General features: G+C 39.5%; 1 protein-coding gene across 1 annotated transcript; it reads right to left on the minus strand.

Moving 5' to 3' along the window:
* Nucleotides 1-147: 147 nt before the first annotated feature.
* kif14 (kinesin family member 14) lies at nt 148-19,105 on the minus strand. Its single transcript, XM_023426485.2, has 29 exons — nt 17,815-19,105; nt 17,073-17,327; nt 16,827-16,914; nt 16,603-16,701; nt 16,242-16,294; nt 16,110-16,140; nt 15,694-15,801; nt 15,409-15,525; nt 14,955-15,073; nt 14,441-14,613; nt 12,736-12,883; nt 12,304-12,367; nt 11,951-12,135; nt 11,536-11,638; nt 11,186-11,343; nt 10,925-11,072; nt 10,592-10,738; nt 9,857-9,989; nt 9,076-9,169; nt 8,798-8,939; nt 7,822-7,928; nt 6,626-6,726; nt 6,254-6,484; nt 5,746-5,933; nt 5,085-5,237; nt 4,112-4,234; nt 3,820-3,894; nt 1,884-2,034; nt 148-1,195 (listed from the first exon to the last, which is right to left on the minus strand). Exons 1-29 carry the CDS (start codon nt 18,876-18,878, stop codon nt 828-830), a joined length of 4,926 nt encoding a protein of 1,641 aa, XP_023282253.1. The 5' UTR covers nt 18,879-19,105; the 3' UTR covers nt 148-827.
* Nucleotides 19,106-19,323: the final 218 nt, after the last annotated feature.

The raw sequence follows: 19,323 nt of genomic DNA on the forward strand, positions 1-19,323 counted from the left end.
AGTGAACAGTGCTCTACAGTATGAAATGATAAGGTTCTTGTCAAATCAAGCCACATGATTAATTGCTGTAGTACAAGTTCCTATATTATTTTGACATATCAAATTTTTACCAAGTGTTACAGAAGACTAATAGGACATAAAACAATCCTTTGTTAAAGTACATGTATTAAGAAGAAACCCTGAGTATACAAGTCTCTCCTAAGTGCAAATTGTTACAGTATGCGTACAACATGCAAGAGCAAAGCTTTATGCAAATGTGAGTAAAACATGTCTTCATACAAAAATGGAGAGGAAGTTGTTTACAAAACACTAACAAAGCAACTGCATGTTGAACTCTTGCATGTTTGAATGAATAAAAATGCAACATAGAATAATTTAGTGGCCTCTGAAAAATATCGTACAACAGAGAAGGCCCGCCGCCGCCAGCACAAGTGAACATTTTCTGTACATACAAATACTTATCATTATTGTTTTTATCCATCATGAATAACTCTGTTAAACTCTACTCTGGTGACCGAAGTCTTTGTCCCCATGCAAAAATACCTTTAAAGAAGCAAATTCTTACCAAACTTAGAAGAAAACCTCCAGTCCCTCAACATTAGTATTGCATTTACATCATATCAGAGGTGACACATGCTAACATGTAGTGAGCAGTATTGATTTAAAGTGTGAATATAACTGACTTGAGCTATGTTTGCTGCTTGGAGAAAAAAAAAAAAAAAAAAAGGTACCCACAAAGTTCTCTCCATGTCAGCAGTTAATTTTTTACAGTAAATCCTACATGATATGAGCACATCATAAAGAATAACACATAGTGTAAGTACAAATTAAACCCAGTGCGGGCTGCCTTTGGAGGACACACCTGGAGGGAGAGAGTACACTATCTTACTCACAACTCGATTTTTAAGAGCAGTGTGAGTGGTAGCACTCCCTTTAGTCAAGACTTCATCTTCTATACTCTTATCTGAAGCGGCAGAGCCTCTGCTCTCTCCTGCCCCTTGTTCGTTCCAGGGGGAGGACAGGGACTGCAGGGCAGAGTGGAGCTCGTCTCGTGCAGTCATGACGCTCTGAAGACAGGGAAGTTGTAAGGACAGCATCAATGCTCCCTCCTTGGAGAGACCAGTGAGCAGCTCATCGACAGCCTTGGCAGACGAAGAGATCAGCTCTCTGCAGCTGCTTAAGTCTCCATCTTTTCCTGGAAGGAGAAAGACAGTCAGGCAAGGGAAGTGACACATAAAGCAACAATAATCTGGTACATTTTGACTGAGGCTGCTTTTGTTTATGCTGGTCATGCTAAATTCCTTCATCGTGTCAGCCACTTTGTCAGCCAAGCAACCATCAAAACTCTTATACACAAAATCTTCATTATTTATCCAAAACAAAACTGATATTATTATGGCAATAATTAAAACAAGTTTAAGCTTTGATTGGCTGAGACATAGGCAAAGGTTTAATGAAACCCAATAAACCCACACCTGTTAGAGCACAACAGTTCATTATACACGCTGATGCAATATTGCATGAAGCAATTCAGTAGTTCATAAACTGGTAAAGAATTTAAAGCAAGCAACAGCTTTCATAACTTGGTTCACAATACTGTAAAATAAACAGCAACATACTTGCTCTTTTAAAAAAAAAACTAAAAAAGAAATAAAATGTATTACTTATCTTGGCATTTTGCCTTTCTGTTTTATTGTACTGTAAATGTACATTTAGAAAATTGTCTTAATGAACTGAAATGGTGAAAGGCAAAAGGCTGGAAGAGCTTTGACCTTAGACATACTGTTAGTTTTAATGCTTGTGACTTTGGAATGTTTCAGTGTAAGTCACTCTGGATACATCTCAATTAAACACCAAGGATCTGTATATGTCAGAAGCTTCACCTCGCAGTGCGGTAGACAGAGAAGAATGCAGCTGTCTGATGGCCTGGTTCAGCTGGAACAGCTTGGTCGCTGTTGTTCTCAGTTTCTTCAAATGGGAAGCTGAAACCTCCTCCGCCCCTTCCTCCACCTCCTCTGGATTAGACTCTCTCTCCTGTTTAAAAACACCCCCCCAAAAAATAATATAGATAGAGCAAATAAGCTGCTCCAAATGTAATGCAACCAACATTTGCATAACTAAGACACATGCATACACAACATAACCTACCAATGGAGAATATATACTTTTATACAATACACCTACTAGACCGTCAATCACTGAGTAGCTCTGCGGTAGCATCAGTGTGCTTGAGATCCTTGGCACATGAATAGTGACCGAGTGACTGTTACTCATCATATTGCCTTATCCTAACATTCTCCAACTCCTCTTTCAACCAAGGACCTTTTTGTTCAATTCTTTATGTAGCCTAATGCCACTTAAGGATCATACAGATACATGCTAAGACACAAATACCCACATAGTAGTAAATTATGTCACTCAATGAATGGGGCTTCCATGGCATCCTTTCCTATGATATAAACCTGATGGCCTCCTTCCCAGTTCACTACTGACAAAAGAAAATGCTAATGAATCATGCCATTTCCTCCAACACAGTGTGTCCAATCTTTAAGCTACATTTTAACTTCTTAAACTACTTAATCTTAAAAAAAAAGTAGTTTACCTCCTTTCTGAAGAGCTGAATGAATGATAATGTCTGCTACAGTATCCACTCTACCCTCTTGATACTGTAGATGCATTTACAGCCACAATCATGCATACGTGTAGTCCTGTTTCACATGACTTATTCAAAAATGTCATGAAAGTAGTTGTTTCAAGCTGTAACTCAGCTTTATTTGACTACAAATCCAGTGGGTAGCAAAATGCCCCAGCGCCTATATGTGTCAGTGATTGGTTTTAACAAAAAAAGCTGCTAGTTTGTGTGACTAAGATAACAGCAAACAAGCCTGTTAGCTGTGACTGATGCCACTTCATTCAACACATTCATTACCTGAAACTAACGTTAAGGGGCGACTGCAGCGAGATAAGCCTACAGAGCATTGAGCTTTATAGGAACCATAAAAGGCTGAGTGGCATCTTTAACGGGGCTGTGGTGGGAGTAGGTATTAATCTGTAACCTTTAAGCCTGTGTCAAGATGGAAGATTTTTTTTAACCTTTACATATCCAGGGAAGCTCTGCTGCCTGGGCTTGTATTCTGTCTTTCAGCCATGGTCTATACAAACAAATAGCAGCAGGTTTTGTAATGAAGCTGCAGATAGCCGATAGCTAATACCATTAATCAAATTCTTTCATTCTGACCATTAGTAATTAATTCACCTAGTATTAAATTACTTTTAAATTTAAGTATTCATCATGGAACAGTAAAGGGTGATAAATTATTTAGGCGAGTTATGGTTTTTAATATATAATTATACCAATAAGCTGTTCTTATATTACACCTCCACACAAACTTATGACTGACAATAAAATGTATCTGTTGTTGTAGTGTAGTGTTCTAGTTAGTTAAAAACCTTTTGAATTTGTCAAGATAATAATTCCAAGTCAGAAAGGTGATTACCAAACTAATAAACTTGTCAGTCCCATCTCAAAAGGAATGCCACAATACAACACTGTAATTCATACAGAAAAAATCCCTCTGATTTTTGCAGTATTAGCACCAGGAAAATGAAGAAAGCATCGTATGGCAGGAAAGCACTAAGAAGTTGTTGATGACATTTCCAGGGGGCAGCACAATCAATACCCAAGTAACATAGTAAGAAACATCAAGATGTAGTTTCTCTAAAATTTAATAAAACCTTCAAGACTTCAAGAGTGCAGAAGCTTTCTTACAATATTACCATAGCTCTTAGTTTGTAGCTGGCTGTGTTGTTGAAACTCACCGAAATCTGGCAATACATGTAGCTCTGAAGAGCACGTGCTAAATCAAGTGTCTTGGATTTTAGGCTCTGCAGGACCTGTAAGCAGAGGGGACAGTTATCAATGACAGCAACTTATTAAAAAAATACTTATGTACACAATCATGGAACTTAGTAACCAAAAATCTGTTTATAAAATTGATCTTGACAAACTTTGTGTGATGGGATGACTAAAGTAACATTTCCCTGTGACAAAGGAAACAGGGAGGTGGCCAAAAGCCACAGCATTTTTTAATAAATGATTATGATCTCTTACTGGATTTCTGGGATAGGCCAGCTGCGCCTCTCTTAGCATTTCCCTGGTGATGGTGAGGCTCTCCTCTAAGAGAGAGTGCACGCCTTTATTTGTCCCCTTCAGCAGACACATGGCCATTGATGGCTGAAAAAGATGTAATCATATAATAACATAAATCATATTTCTATTATATTTTTAATAGCAGTTCTCTGATCAATCAACGAAATCTAGAAAACACAATAAACACGACAAACAAGATATCCCTGATGGTTTAGGATAGAGTATGAGAACTATAGCACGAACAATGCTATACAAAGATGATATGGCTTCCTCCCTGAAAACCCTTGGGGCTGTCTTTAGCTTAGCATCATTAATATGGGAATATTGTGAATATATGTGGCAGTCTGACCAAATAAAAACTGACAATTATTTGAATATGTAACATAAAATCCAGTGGGTCAATGTAACTTTCAAGACACTTCATAATTTTATGGCCTTAAATTTTACAAATTAAAGACCTTTGAAAACTTTTTTATGGATCAGCATCTACCCTGTATATGTCTGTAATTATCTGATATCAGCCTACACATCTTTGGTGCTCACTGATCACTGATGTGTTTTTACACTACATTTCCCAAAGATCGCCTGTCAGACAAACCATCTCCAGCATTGGGAATCTTTTAAATTGGATTTTCTGTAGGTGAGTTTCTGGCAGTCTTTCTTTGTTTGGTTCAGTCATGCTGGTTGTCGCTGCTTATGATATACCCTGTGGTTGTTTTGAGTGTTTTTTTAGAAAGGGTAAAAAATAAAATAAAATAAAAAACATATACAAATATGCGTAGATATAATCCCCCACCTCCTAATATCTTCCTTGCTCTGAGATCCACATAGCTAATATTCCATTCTCTAGTATTGTGGAGTGGGGGCTTGATTACAGTGGACCCCAGAGCCCTACCAGAGATAGTAGCTGCTGTGGTATTAATGGTGGTGTTACCTTGCCTGTGGCCTGGGCACCCAGCTCCATAGCATTCAGCGGCATGCATGTCACTGCCGCCAGATGGCCAAGTGCAAGCAATGCTGCATCCAGGCACTGACTGCTCTTTCTCTGTGCCTCCGTCACCATTGATGTGATCTCGGATTCACAACCCTGGATGGGGTAAAATTATCATTTCAGTAAACATCAAGTCAGCACAAACTAACAGCTTGAATTAAAATTGATTTAATAGTGAATCAATGTAAGCAAGCCAACAAAGTGGTCCACATAGTCTGAGGGGTCGGTAAATAAATTAAAATACTAGAGAATGTGGAAAATCAGAAGTGAGAGAGGAAAATTGTGTGTTTAGGTGCTGAGGCTGGTAAGGAATTTAGATTTACGTTTCATATATTCATGTTCTGTTTGGGGCTCAAGGATGAGAATTCCCTCCGCTTGGCCATTTCCATAGACAGAGCTCAAACAGCTCAGAGCTAAGACCCGTCAATCAATGCTCTGCATTTTGATTAGCTACCCCCTGCCCAAACTACTCTAAATTGAAAATCATTTTTCAGCTCAGATTTTGTACTCTTTTCAACTCATTTATATCCTGTACGTGCCATGAAATGCACAATATAATGTCAGTATGTGGCCTTTATTACAGTTTAGTGATTTTTGTGTTTACCTGAATGAGCAGCTGAAAGAATCCTCCCATCTTCTTGACTTGGCTCTTGAGTTCCTCAGCGATGGTGTAGGGCAGGCCAGAGGAGGGTTTCACGCTGGCCAACCACTGCGTAGTAACAAACACTGCACTCTCTATGGCTGTGGTGGCCTTGACCAGTTGAGTCTGAGCCACCAAGTTACACACAAACACTGCAGGAGAAAAATCCCTTGTAAAAATTTGTTTCAAAAACACCTACACAGTAAATCAGAAAACAAAGAAAAGGATAATCCTTGGCCTGAATGACTGGAAGAATTGATATGTCACCCCAAAAACATGAGCAATTTTTATCTATGTTCTTTGTGCAACGTCAGATAATTACATAGAAAAATAACATGCTATGTGATTTTTCTAGTCATGGCCTGTCTAAGTTAACTCTCTACTAACTTCGACTGACTACCATTGAACTCAATGTACCACCAGTTTGCTCCTCTTCTCACTTGTTATACACAAAAATTAGGCTAAATCTCACCGTTTTCCTGACTGTTGTCATCCATGCTGTCATACAGGTCAGATATAGTTTGGACTGCCGCATACATCAGGTTCAGATCAGAGGCCAACCTGTCAACCACGCTCTCCTCTGTCCCAGTACAACCACGCAGACGGGCCACTGATTGACCAATCAGCTCCTTGCAGATGCTGGGCAGGGCAGAGTCTGTGCTGCTGGAATGGGTGGAAGGAGGTTTGGCAACACCCATCAAGCCTGGGACAAACACAGTGAAGAGATAGGGTGTGCAGTGATGGCCTCATTAAATATCATTCTTACAGCACTTTGTCACTGTGAATGTTCGTTTCAATCAAAAAGCAAAAACTAGTAAGTAAGTAATTTTGTTCTGTTCCTTACCAGCAGACTGGGAGGAGCCATTGTGGAGGCTCTGAATTGGATGTACCCGGATCTCGTATAGACGCCCTGAGATTCTTCTGCCCTTCAACAAACTCCTGCTCCTGATTCCAAACAAACCTTATTCAAAACCCTTTGAGTACCTTACCAAGATTTTGTATTTACACTCACACTTTTTATGCATGTTGATGCTCTCATTCACAATGACTTGGTCCTCCGCTATACTGAGAGTGAATTTGGTACGTCTTATTTCTATAATTCATTCACTGTCTGGCATTTGCCCTTATTAAATGTAGGCATCTTTGACAGGCTTTGGACATGATTAAAGTAATCCGATTTTGAAAGTGTTTTTTTGCTAGGATGCAGGTTAAACTCATGTGTAAAAAGGGTTAAATGGAGTTCCGCAGGAGAATAAAATTATTACGAACAATCTAGAGGTGGAAAGTTCAATAAACAGCTATTACTGTGGCCACGAGGCTTAAACATGAGTTTAACAGAGTCAGAGAGAGAAAAAGTAAGAAGGCACCACAGATCCGGTGCCATGTTTGATTTGGCTAGGTCTTCTTGTAGTTCAGGCACCACCAGAAGCACCATAAACATGCTTCACAAGAATAACAACAATGTGAAGGGAAAATGTTGGGGATCTGCATGTACCACAGGTGCTCTGTGTGTTTGGGTTAAGTGTTCAAGAGTGAAAAACACAAGGACTTAGTGCCCTTTCCCTTTCTAAACCCCTTGGCCTGGCCTTTGTGGAAATTAAATTAATAAACAGAGGAAAAAGAATACAGAGGGAAATATTCTGTTGACAGGTTGGAAATCACATTGATGGAAGTATGAAGACTTTGTAAAAATAACCAAAATCTTCCAAACTGTCTAAAAAAAGTGATTTTCTGAGTTCCTTACACATACCTTTCAACTTTCCATACACATTCATTTGCCTGACATATTGTTCACATTAAAAGGTGAGCACAAGGGCTGTGGAATTAAGACTCACAGGCTATAAGGCAAAACGATTTTCTATCCAAGCCCTAGGCATCGTTGAAAGATAGTAAAGTGGGCTAAGAGATAGTCCGGTGACGTACAGTACCTCAGCAACATGCTATAGGTGTTTCTGAACAATTTTTTTATCTAATGTAAATGTAAGGTGCTGGGATGGGGTATTGACGGATAGGAGGAGAGAGGAAGAGCTGGATAATTACCTTCGGCGTGAGAAGGAGGAGGTAGAAGTAGAGGAGGCCGATATATCTTGCTCCCACTCATCATCGGGGGCATAAAACACATCGTCATCTTTAGAAGTGGAATCCCCCTGCGGAGATTAAACTATTGCAGACATGACCAGTCTCATTTACTCAACTTAATGAGAAGAGCACGGCAAAGTGATGCAGCATCCCTCTGTCAGGCATAAAACAGCCCATTCTGCACTTTAAATAAGGTCAAACACCTGGGAAATTGGCAATTGCACTTGAGCTGATGTTGGATGGAATATGCAGAATGAGGAAGAGATAGGCTGGCTGACCGAATATGCTTCATTCAACAGACATCATCCATCAGCTTATTGGAGTACTGGTCCTTGGTAGTTGATGATAGTTTATCAGCTTCATCATTAGTCTACTCATTGCATCATTATGAGACCTTTAAGGGTGTAAATAGGTTTCTGATTTTACTAAACCTATAATTATTCTGATTCTATACACAAGATCCTATAATACTGTCCAATAAAATGCCATAAAAATAGTTTGTTACATATTAATCCATACTTACTCTTAATAACGATCAGGGGCTACTAAAGCTAATCTACGAAAATTTGCCGAAAGACTAGGAAACACCCTGGACAAGTCAAAAGCCTAGGACAAGGCCAAGATATTCACAACTCACACCTAGTTACCAGTTCATGTGATCTAAATGTGTTTGGACAGGTGCGGAAAACTGGTAAACCACGCAAAAAAAAACATGTTCCCATTGCCTTTGCTCTTCTGACGGAGGAGATCTTACCACTGCAAATCTGTAGCCCCAAGTTCATGCTTATTTATAATTTGCTTAAAATCATAAAAAAAACTCTATTTGTAAAATATCTGTTCAGTTTTAATTAGTCATATGTCAGATTGTTCTTAATGTCTTTTAAGACATGAAAAAAAATCATAAAATCAAAAACAAGATGAGGGTTTTAAGACGAACCTGTTCGAGTTCCCTCATGGCAGCCATGTTGTTTTGGAACTTGTCCAAGGTCCAGAACGTGGAGATCCCCAGCTTTGTGTTTTGAACCCGCACCTGTAGCAAATCACCTTGCTCCATATTCTCATTGTCAAGGCTTTCATGTCTACAACAGAGGAGAGTCATGGGATGATAAAAAATATGACTGTATTGATAATATCAAGCTTGAAATAATACTGTAATTGAGGGAAAGTCTTGCAATAAAATAAGACACAACTCAATCACATCAACATTTTCAATACCTGCTGAAGACTGTATTTTTTTTCAGTTTAGCACTAATCTTATTGGCTTCCTCAATCATCAAGGACAACTTCATGGCATCCCACTGTGGAGAGACTGCAATACAGAAATGACACATTAACTACACCACAACCAACAGCCCTGAGCCTGATTTGATATTACTAGATGAAAGGGGTTCACCATACTAGAAAAATTAAAATACTCTTATATAGGTTACCGAGTACAAACAGCAATATTGTTCATCATTGGCCTGAGAGAGTGACACAAATACTGTATTGTAGGGATACGTCAGCACAGCGGAGAACAGTAGAGGAGTGGGAAAAGAAATTTACAAATATACATTTTCCTGTTTCCATGGAAGATATTTCTATTGAAATTTCTATTTATAGTCAATTCAATAAATAATAATAATGCAGTTTAGTGAGACTGAAATTCTTACTTTGCATTGTTTAGTTTTATTGTAGATTAACCAATGACCATGAAAGCGGTTTACCACCTCACTACAAACTGCTAAATTACTTATGTTCTATAGCCTCACTACCTCCGTCCACCTATTCAACTGATGTTCTTTCAAATATTTATATCTGGACTTGCCAACACTCTATTCTAATGTTTCTTGCTTAAAAGGACATATTCCACTCATTTAGAGCTCCAATATATGGTGTAATAATAATAATAATAATAATAATAATAATAATAACAATAATAATAATAATAATATTGGTGTATATTGTCGCTATAGTTCCTAATTCCAGTATGTGGTTGAGACTTGAAAGATCTTACCATTTCGTGAAGTGTGGTTTTCCCTTAAAGCTCTTTTCTTTTGCATCTCCTCCAGCTCTTTGCTGATCTTTCTCTTCTCTGCCTCCAGGGCGTCAACAATCTTTGCTTGACACACACGGTGTTCCTCCATCGCCTGGAGTGAATCATGGTAATGTACACAACATTAAAAACCACCAGGCCAGAACATTATGCCTAAAGCCAAGCTCTGCCACGACTCAAAACACATCCCAAATGGCCCATCAGTTAAACATAAAACCTGGTGTCAGCATATTTGCTTGAGCTTCTCAAGCTTGTTTTAGATGATCAGAAATCACGAGAATGAGCAAATGAAGGAGATGATCTCCCGTAGAGTGAGGTCTGAGGATCAAGAGGGAAAAATACAGAAAACTAACTGAAATAAGATCTGTTATTTCTCTTTTCTTAGATACTGCAGCTCTACTACCCACTAGCTTGGATCTCGGACTTCAGGCCAAATTGTTAGTAGCTAGTAGGGCACAGTCTCTTTCAAAAGGGGTTTAGCTCACTAGTGTAAGATCAATAATTGAGAGCTCTAAAATTGTCAATATTCAAATATTTTGAAAAGGACATTGGACATTGACAGTGGGATGGAGCAAGTAAACTTTTTATGACGGAACAAATCCTGTCCGGCACAAGGACAACTTTCCAAGAACTTAAAATAGTCAAGTCAAGTGAAGAGGAAATTTAACATTCCCAGGCGTTGGTCTGTGTCCTGACCTGGGACTCCATGTGCAGGCGGAGGCGTTTCTTGTGTGTGTCCACCTCCTGTTCCAGCTCCAGCTTGGCCATCTTCAGCTCTGCCATTTGAGTGGCCACCCTCTGCTGGTCTAACTCCTGTTGATGTTTCCGCTGATTCTCCTCTGTCTAAAGAAATTATATTTTGGCATTACTAAATAGTGGTTGCACAATTTGAGAGGCTTTGAGGATATACGTAAGATTATACATGACAAGAACTATCCGATGTCACTGTAATAATGCAATCTAGTACACAAGGTTTAAGAATATACTGTATGCTTATTTATTTCAATATGTGATTGTAGTGTTATGTACCAGCTCTCTCTCCAGGACACGGATCCTGTCCTCATAAAGAGCCTTCTGATCATATAACTCCTTCTGAGCCACCTCCTTTGCCATCTGGATTCCCTGCATCATCTCCTCTTTCGCCTTCAGATGGGCTTCTTCAATTTCTGCCTCTAGCCTGCGACACACAAAAATGGCTTTAGGGGAAGTCTTACTTTAATTTTTAGTCTGCACATAAAAATGTTGCCCTGTGTTTTTTAGTTTTTTTTAATCTGGTCTTTTTTAACTCACTGAGCTCTTTGAGCTGCAAGTAGCTCATTTTTGGCAAATTCGAAATCTTTGTGTCCATCGCCTGCGCCTGTCCAACAAGATACCCGCATCCCAGACTGCACCTCTGCTGGATGGTTGAAGCGGAAGTAGTGGTCTCCACCCAGAATCACCCTGTCACCCTGGAAGCCAGATACACAAACATAGATGGGGAGAGTGAAATACATTTGTGAAACACTTTGGTGAAACCAGCTGATTATATGTTTGACTTAAAACATGTAAAAAGAAAGTTATTGCCCAAATTTGAGTAACCTCATAGTATAAGGCAAAGCTTAACTTTTAGAAAAGGTAGAAGATCTTTCTGATCTACTTACATGATGTAGGACAGTGGAATCTGAGATGAGGTTCCCATTAACAAAGGTCTTGGCACTTTCCATGGGAGTGATGCTGATAGTACCATGGATGCTGGTTATGACACTATGAAAATAAAGAAATAAAAAAAAAACCACATAATTTAAATTGAAAATTAACATAGGCTATTAACCATAATGGCCAAACATTTTAAAATAATTCAGAATTTCTGTTCTGTTATTTCTGTTATTTATGTAAAGCTAATTTTAAGATCTTTTTTTATGAGTAGTGGCTTATTTAACTTTTACATAGACACAGTGATTCTTTTCCTTACTGCATAGGTACACTTCTCACGTGTACAACTGTAAAGACTCTAAACACACTATTTATTCAACTCATCAAAACACCACTGTTTTCACAACAGCAATACTTTCTCACCAGTGCTGGTCCGCAATGAGGGCTCCAGTCAGCTGAATGTCATGGCTGGAATCAGACTTGAGCTTGCCAACTGTGGTTTTACCCTCTTTTATCATGTAGAGAAGCATCTCAGACAGCTGAGGATCTTCGTTCAGGTTCACCAGGTTGGGAAGGCGATTGTCCACTTTGAACGTCACACCTGCTTTCTGAGACCACACAAGAGCAAGAACATTTCTTCAGTTTATTACTTTGACAATTATTGCACTGTTGCAAAGTGTGGATGAGAGCCATGGCACTTAAATGAAGGTAAGTTTACTATATACAAGAAGTTAAAGAATAAATAAGACATAAATGTTCTGTTCAGAACAAATTACCTGCAACTCTTTGGTCTCCTCACGTTTGCGTATTTCAGCTTGTTCCAGTTTCTCTCTCCATGCCCTGTCAGAAAATATAAAAAGAAAACGGTAAAGCAAAACAAAAGCATAAAATCCCCTGTACAGAAAAAACAAATCTGAATTTAGTCTTTGTATATATGCAAAGATACATATGTAATCATATGTACATTGATGCAAAAATATTACTAATGTGACACAAGCAGAAATAGAAATAGAATGTAAAATAATATCAGCACATTCATGATATAACAAGGAATATGAAGAACTACTTGCTAATAGGTTTTTCTAAAGCGTGGAAAATCCACTACAGCTTTCACTATGATCCCCTAAAAAATGAGAATGATAATCACCGGGTGTGGTGCGTCAAATGAATAAAATTAATAAATTTATTATGATTGCAGTGATGCTGACCGGTTGGCCTCGACCATTTCTCTCTCTTGCTGACAGAGTTTGTTTCTCAGGGCAACAATCTCCTGCTGGAACAGCCTGACCCTCTCTGGTTCAATTCCCTGGGAGCTCGTCTGGGCCGCTCGCAGCTTTTCCACCTCCGCCTTCAGCTCTGAAACACACACAAAGTTTGTTTAAAATAAGGCTGATCAATTAATTGAAATATCATCAAAATCGCAAAATGGCATAAGGAAATATCCAAATTGCATGAGCTGCAATCTTTTGATTAAGGTAAAATGTATCACAACATACATTGAGGTGTTACAGAGATGCCCCAGCCTACAAATCATGCTCTGCAGACGTAAGGGAACATGCCTGTTTAGGACAGAACCCAGCAAAAATCACATTATCATGTATATTTTTTATTTTTTCCAGTGAAAATGAAATAAAAAAATTCCCAATAAAATTAAGACTCATATCGCAATCATAATATCTGTCAAAATAATCGCAGATGATTGTTTTGGCATATTGTTCAGCCCTAGTCCAAATACTTCATGTCGCTAAATTATGTGTAGCAGTTTTGAACAGATATAAAATTAGATGAATACCAGTCAATATAAAATTGCAGGGAGTTACATAAAAGTCCTGACAATGTGTTTTAAGGTCTGGCTTTCACAAAATCTGAATATTTCTGTGGCCTCTGTTAAAGATCTGGCCAACATTTTGAGTTATTGATAACAATTTACTGAGCAGCATTGACCTGATTTGTAATGTTAAAGTCATATCCACTTTGAGAGAAAACCACAGCAAGAGCTCCCCTTAGTGCTAAAAACCTCAAACAGCAGCACAATCATCTCATGAAAAATAATACTTGCATGACAGTTAGCCGCCATGTGCAGCTGACAGTGCATAAATATGGCCTGGAGGCAAGGTTAGGGCCAAGCCTTAATTGAACCGGGTAGTACATAAGTTGGTGATGGATAGATGGGCAGACAGGGCGGTATATGGGAGAGAAGGAGAGAGAAGATCAAGAGCAAGACACGAGTAGTAAGACAGACATGCACATGTAAAAGAAAGAGAAAGATATACAGACAGAGACAGTGAGACAGAAACAAAGCAGATGAAAGCAAGACTGAGAATGGATAACAGTGTGATTGAGTTTATGTATATGCATGTGATTAAGTTACTGATGATACTGGAATTGTTAAGAAGTACCCTCCGTGGTTTTAAAACTTGACTTTGTGCTGTGAGGGTCTTCCATTGCACAAATACTGTTCACACCTGTGATAACAGGAGTCTGTGCACAGAAAAGCCATCTTTGGTTTTCCTTGTGAATAAGGACATGCAGGTGTTTGCTGTTTGTGTGAAATGGCAGATGTTCAGGTTCAAAAAAGAAGAAAGATGCCCTACTGTCCATGAATGTGCACAGGTGAAAGAACCTTTTTTGACATCAAAATTGTTTTCTCAATGGAGAAAGGTGTTAATCTTATTCCACGTTCCCTTCTGTTGTAGTCACAGAGGTCACATCCATCTTTTTTTAAATCTCATACTCACATTAAGGGGGTCAGGCATGTACGAACGGGTTCACAAACATACTGATAAAACATAATGAAACTATTAACTTTTACTACAATTTAGGTTTAGACACGTTAAAATACTGTATAAATAGACAGGTTTAAGAAGCTTTTTGCAGTTAGTTCAATTGAGCTTTGAGTTTTGAGTGTCTGACCTCTGATGAGCTTGGCGCTGGTGTCCTCATTGACCTTGGCCACATTAATGATTGTTCGGGCCTGCTGGGCATAGCGCAGAGTGCTTAGGCTTTCCTCCACATTGCTGCCTGCCGGGCTCAGTGTGGCGATCATAGCCGTCTTGGAGTTACCTCCAAGACTTTCTTTTAACAGCCTGCGGAGGAAAAAAAGTGAGGATCATGCTCCTAAGTTGGAAATGCTCATTGGGTCAGAGATCTGCACAGTGGCTGTGGGTTAGAAAAAGTTTCGATTAAAATTGAATTGATTAATGATGAATTTGATTAATTAATCAGTTAATGTATTCTTATTCCTAGAAATCTGTGTTTGATGTGTATATACCACACACAACTTTAGTACACTGTGTGAAACTGTGGACAACCTTTGTTAACTTCATGTTTCTTAATTTGAAAAATAAAACTAATAAGGAGAGCTTACAAAAAAGTAAACATTGTATTCTACAACAGCTATATGTGTACAAGCATACTGAACTCTCACCATGTGAGGACAGACTCTCTGTACGGTATGAAGACCTTCTTCCTGGTCAGTGCCTGTTCAGACAGGGCAGAGATGACCTTTCCAAGGGTAAGCAGGGATTTGTTGATGCTAGCACCCTCCTATAATGATACAGGAAATGCCTTGTTTTGAATTAGGGTACATGCAAATACGGTTACAAAAAAGCAATGCTGGACATAACCTCAACTTACTATAAGAACATTCATTTGAGTCTGCAATATAATTAAATTGGCCCTCATGAATAACAGGGCCCAAAGTGAATTTTTATAATGACAAATACCTAGAAGCAAATATCATTTGCTTGTGGTATTTGCATATACTATCTGAGAAAAGGAAAAAATACAGATATCCAATTAACAATGGATATGAAATGCAGAAAAGTCAATTCTATGTATGAGCAGCAATAACCAGGGTGTGTGTGTTTATGTGCATGTACCCTGAATCGGTCTCCACTTGTCTGGGCTGAGTTACAGCGTTCGCTGCCTGCCAAGTCCACCAGGTTGATCCTGCTGGTGATACTGTGGTCATGTTCCTCATCCTCCACAAACTCTGTCTGTGCACAACACACACAGATGATTAGATGACTAGATGTGTAACACTTGACTAAAACACATGACAGCCCAAGTCTCTGTATCTCTGAAGAATTCATTGTAATTATATAAAATATGTCAGACATCATGTTTGTGTTTGCTAATGATACAGTTAAGTCAAGAGGCCATACCTTGGTCTGGGTCATAACCAGGGTGAAGACAGAGTGAGATCTGGAGCTCTTGTCATTCATTCCTGTAGCTGCTGTGGCTCTCTGCTTGTTGCCCAGCTCCAGCCATCCCTAAACCAGAACAGTGTGAATCATAACTGAATCTCTCATGTGATATAGGCAGCATTATTTTCTTACCATGTTACCCCTTGGATACACAGTATATTTGAAGCTCAGCACTTATCTCCATGTTGTGCCTGCACTGTACATTCAAGACATTATGATTCAGTCAAACAGGATGTCTGTACTTCATCGTGGCCTCTAAATCTACCCAACACTGAATCTTGACTTGCTCAATCATTCAAAGTTGTTCAAAAGAGCATCAACGAAAGGCCAAGGAGCTGAAGGAAGAAACTATCTTGACTGCAGTTTCAACCTACCTGAATGTCATTGTAGGAACTCACAACATTCCTGTAAGGAAATGAAAAAAGTGAGCAATTCTGCAAATCACATCATTCAAGAATGTTCTTTTGGCCTTTATTGGAGGCCAATGAAAGAAAGGATTTTCTTACGTAGAAAGCTCAGCGACATAGGGACCATGGACTGGATGTTCCCTCACCCTCAGCTGGAAACACAAATCAACTGGGTTTTATCTTGATGGATTCATAGGTTATTATACTTCATATGCATCTCAGAAATAAGATATATTATCAAGTAGATGTTTTATTCTATCTTGATAGACAGGAAAGTCTTTCCATTCTAAGCTGGACAGCATACTGATTTATCTGAATAGGTATCAGCCAATTTTCCTAACTCCCAGCAACAGTTTTACAATAAAATCTTAAATTTAGAATGGGTTATGTGTCACAATAAAACATTACCATTACTTCACTGGTTTATGAAATGTATTTCAGTCATCTGTAAACTACTTACTGGCATCCTCCTTTGGTTAGGCTCATCCCTGGTGACAAGGAGATCATGGATCTTCTCATTGTACACTTCAAAGTAGCTCATCTCTACATGGCATTTCACCTGAAATATAACAAGCCAAATGGGTCATTTGATGAGTCATATAAGTGTTATACACAACCTCTAGATTTTTAAAGTAAAACTGCCTTATAAAAATAAAAATAAAATTCTTCTATGTGATGTTTTACCTCTTTATTTTCCATGGAGGCCAATCTAGAAAAAAGTTCACGGCAGAAACGTGGGATAACTCCTGCCTCTTCTCCAAAGCCCATCATCCTGCAAAACAACAATTTAAAAAAAGTCAAATTGGCAGCTGATATATTGTAATTTCAAAAACAACTTGCATTTTTAAGACCAAAAGATGTGAGGAGATGAGAGGAAAGTGATTCAATTGGAAAGGATGACTGTAATAAACTAAAAATAAAAATACTTACGTGTATGACTTCCCTGAGCCTGTTTGGCCATAAGCAAACAGACAGGTGTTGAATCCTTCAAAGGCCCTCAGTAGCAGAGGTTTGGCCAGGGTCTCATACACCGTCTGCTGGCTGGCAAAGGTGGGGTCACTCTCATTCACCGAGCAGAAAGAGAAGTCATAGATGAAGGAGTAGCTCTGTTTGGACTCCGGATGTTGGACAACAGTCTCCTGGTCATTCATGAAAATGACCTGCAATGGCTTCTCTGCCTTCTCCCTAAACCAGAGCAGAAATATTCAAACACATTATTTCAGAAAACTTATATCTGAACACTTCCATAAGCTAAAAATGTAAATTTTTGTTGCTTGGTGGTTTGATGGTCATTTTTCAGGTCAGAAAATTCCCATACAGATTGCTTGTTTTCTCTAACCAAAAATCCAAAACCCTAAAGAATATATTTTTAAAAATTATTTCATTACATTTACTATCACAAAAGGCATAAAAAGCAGAAAATTCTCAATAATACATTTTCATAATCCTATATGATGTTACATTTGTCAGCTTTACCAAAACTTCTAAGACATAATAAAATTCACTGTCTTTGCATGTCAAGGAAACACTGGAAAATCAGTTTAGTCACTCAAGATCTGATTAAACTGTACCATGGTTCATCATTATTGGAGTCAGCAGTAACTTTTGTAGACCCACTCCCTAACCAGCTGACAGATATCACATCAGTTAAGGCGAGCATTGCATTACATACCTGGCATTGAAAGGGCGGACACGGACAGCCACAGTCACTGCGCTATTTTCCATCTTAAATGAATCCTGCTGCTTCAGAGCCTCACTGGGACGAGACAGTGTCTTCTCAGTAGGTGCTGGAGCAGGAGTGCAGGTCCTGGGCTGGGTCACATCCCCCTTTTGGCTTGAAGTGGCTGTCTTCCTCACCTGCTGCGCAGCGTTTGGCTTGTGCACACCTGCTGACGCCTTGCTGACTCGAGGAGTTGGGACAGGTTTATTGTCTTCAGCTTGCTGTACTCGGGATTTAGGCCTTTCTAGACTTGCGGACTTGACTGCAACTAGTTTAGGGGCTTCTTTCCCTGCCAGCCTCTCGAACACGTCCCTCTTGGCTGCGATTTTCTCAAACGGGGTCTTTTTGTCGGGGGTTTTAAAGGTATGGGCCTGGTCCTCTAGTTGCCTAATTGTGGATGAAGAAGAAGTGGAAGGTGTCTTGCTGTGCGCTAACCTCCCCTGGGTTTCCACATGAGCAGCAGTTTCTCTGGCTCTGCTCTTAGAGGTTGCTTCTCTTAAACTCATAGACCTGAATAAACTAGGAGCTCTACCATTAGGTTCACTGAGGACTTTTGGCGTTTGCTGCAGGCCAGTACCGCTGACCCCACGCTGCCCCTGTGCACTTTTATCCATGGACGGAGTCCTGGTCCTGCGCTGCAGGGTTAGTCTCTTCTCCGGAGCTGGTGTGGTATTCTGGCTGCTTTCAGCTATGGTTTTCTCCGCTGTTTCAGCCCCGGTCTTTCTCCTTGACCGCCTCTGCAGGGTGAGTCGGCCACGGTAAGGAGTCTGCTGCCCGCTGCCACTTTTTGAAAGCGCAGAGATGACATAAGTCCTGTTAACCTGTCGGCTTTTATCAGATGACCCGTTGTCTTCACACGCAGAGGCTTCAGATGTTATCTCACTTTTCCCGAGTGTTGTGTCTGTTGCTTTTCGCTCTGCCAGGCGCTCTCTGCCCGGTGTCCTGGACGATGTCGTTGACATTAGATGGTCATAATAAGCAGTATGTTTCCTTGCTTGTACACTAAATAACGACATGGCTGCCGGCTGCTAAAAACAAAAACGTTAAGTTGAATTTACGGGTTAGCTAAGTACGCAAACGATAATTCCACTTGGGCAACTACAACACTACACGACATGAAACACGTGTAAAACGAACGCAACTACAACTCCCCATATCAGTTAAAGGTGAAAATAAATGCATGTGAATAAAATATAAGCTGTGTCCAAGCTAACAGAGCTACTGTTGTTTATAATTATCCCCTCTTCCGCCTTCGCCCGCTTCAATTTCAAATCGACTGCGTCAGTGACAGCTGATTGGCTAAATTCTCGGAAAGTGTTACGTCACCCCATGGTTAAGATATACGAGTACCCGAGACTGACGCTGGGTGGCAGCATAATCAAGGTTATATCGTTGTGTATCCAAAAACACTCTTGGTATAAACTGTTAACTGTAATCAACAATAGTGCTACTCATGTTTTC

Source organism: Seriola lalandi, unplaced genomic scaffold (assembly GCF_002814215.2).
Source record: "Seriola lalandi dorsalis isolate HSWRI2012SDOR001 ecotype SW California unplaced genomic scaffold, Sedor1 jcf7180002054829, whole genome shotgun sequence".
In the NCBI taxonomy this organism is placed as follows: domain Eukaryota; kingdom Metazoa; phylum Chordata; class Actinopteri; order Carangiformes; family Carangidae; genus Seriola; species Seriola lalandi.

Coding starts and splice junctions, on each gene's coding strand:
- kif14 (XM_023426485.2), bottom strand. CDS start 18,878: ATGTCGTTATTTAGTGTACAAGCAAGGAAACATACTGCTTATTATGAC. Junction 16,295..16,602: donor CTAACCAAAGGAGGATGCCA/GTAAGTAGTTTA, acceptor TTGTGTTTCCAG/CTGAGGGTGAGGGAACATCC. Junction 10,739..10,924: donor GTGTCCTGGAGAGAGAGCTG/GTACATAACACT, acceptor TAATTTCTTTAG/ACAGAGGAGAATCAGCGGAA.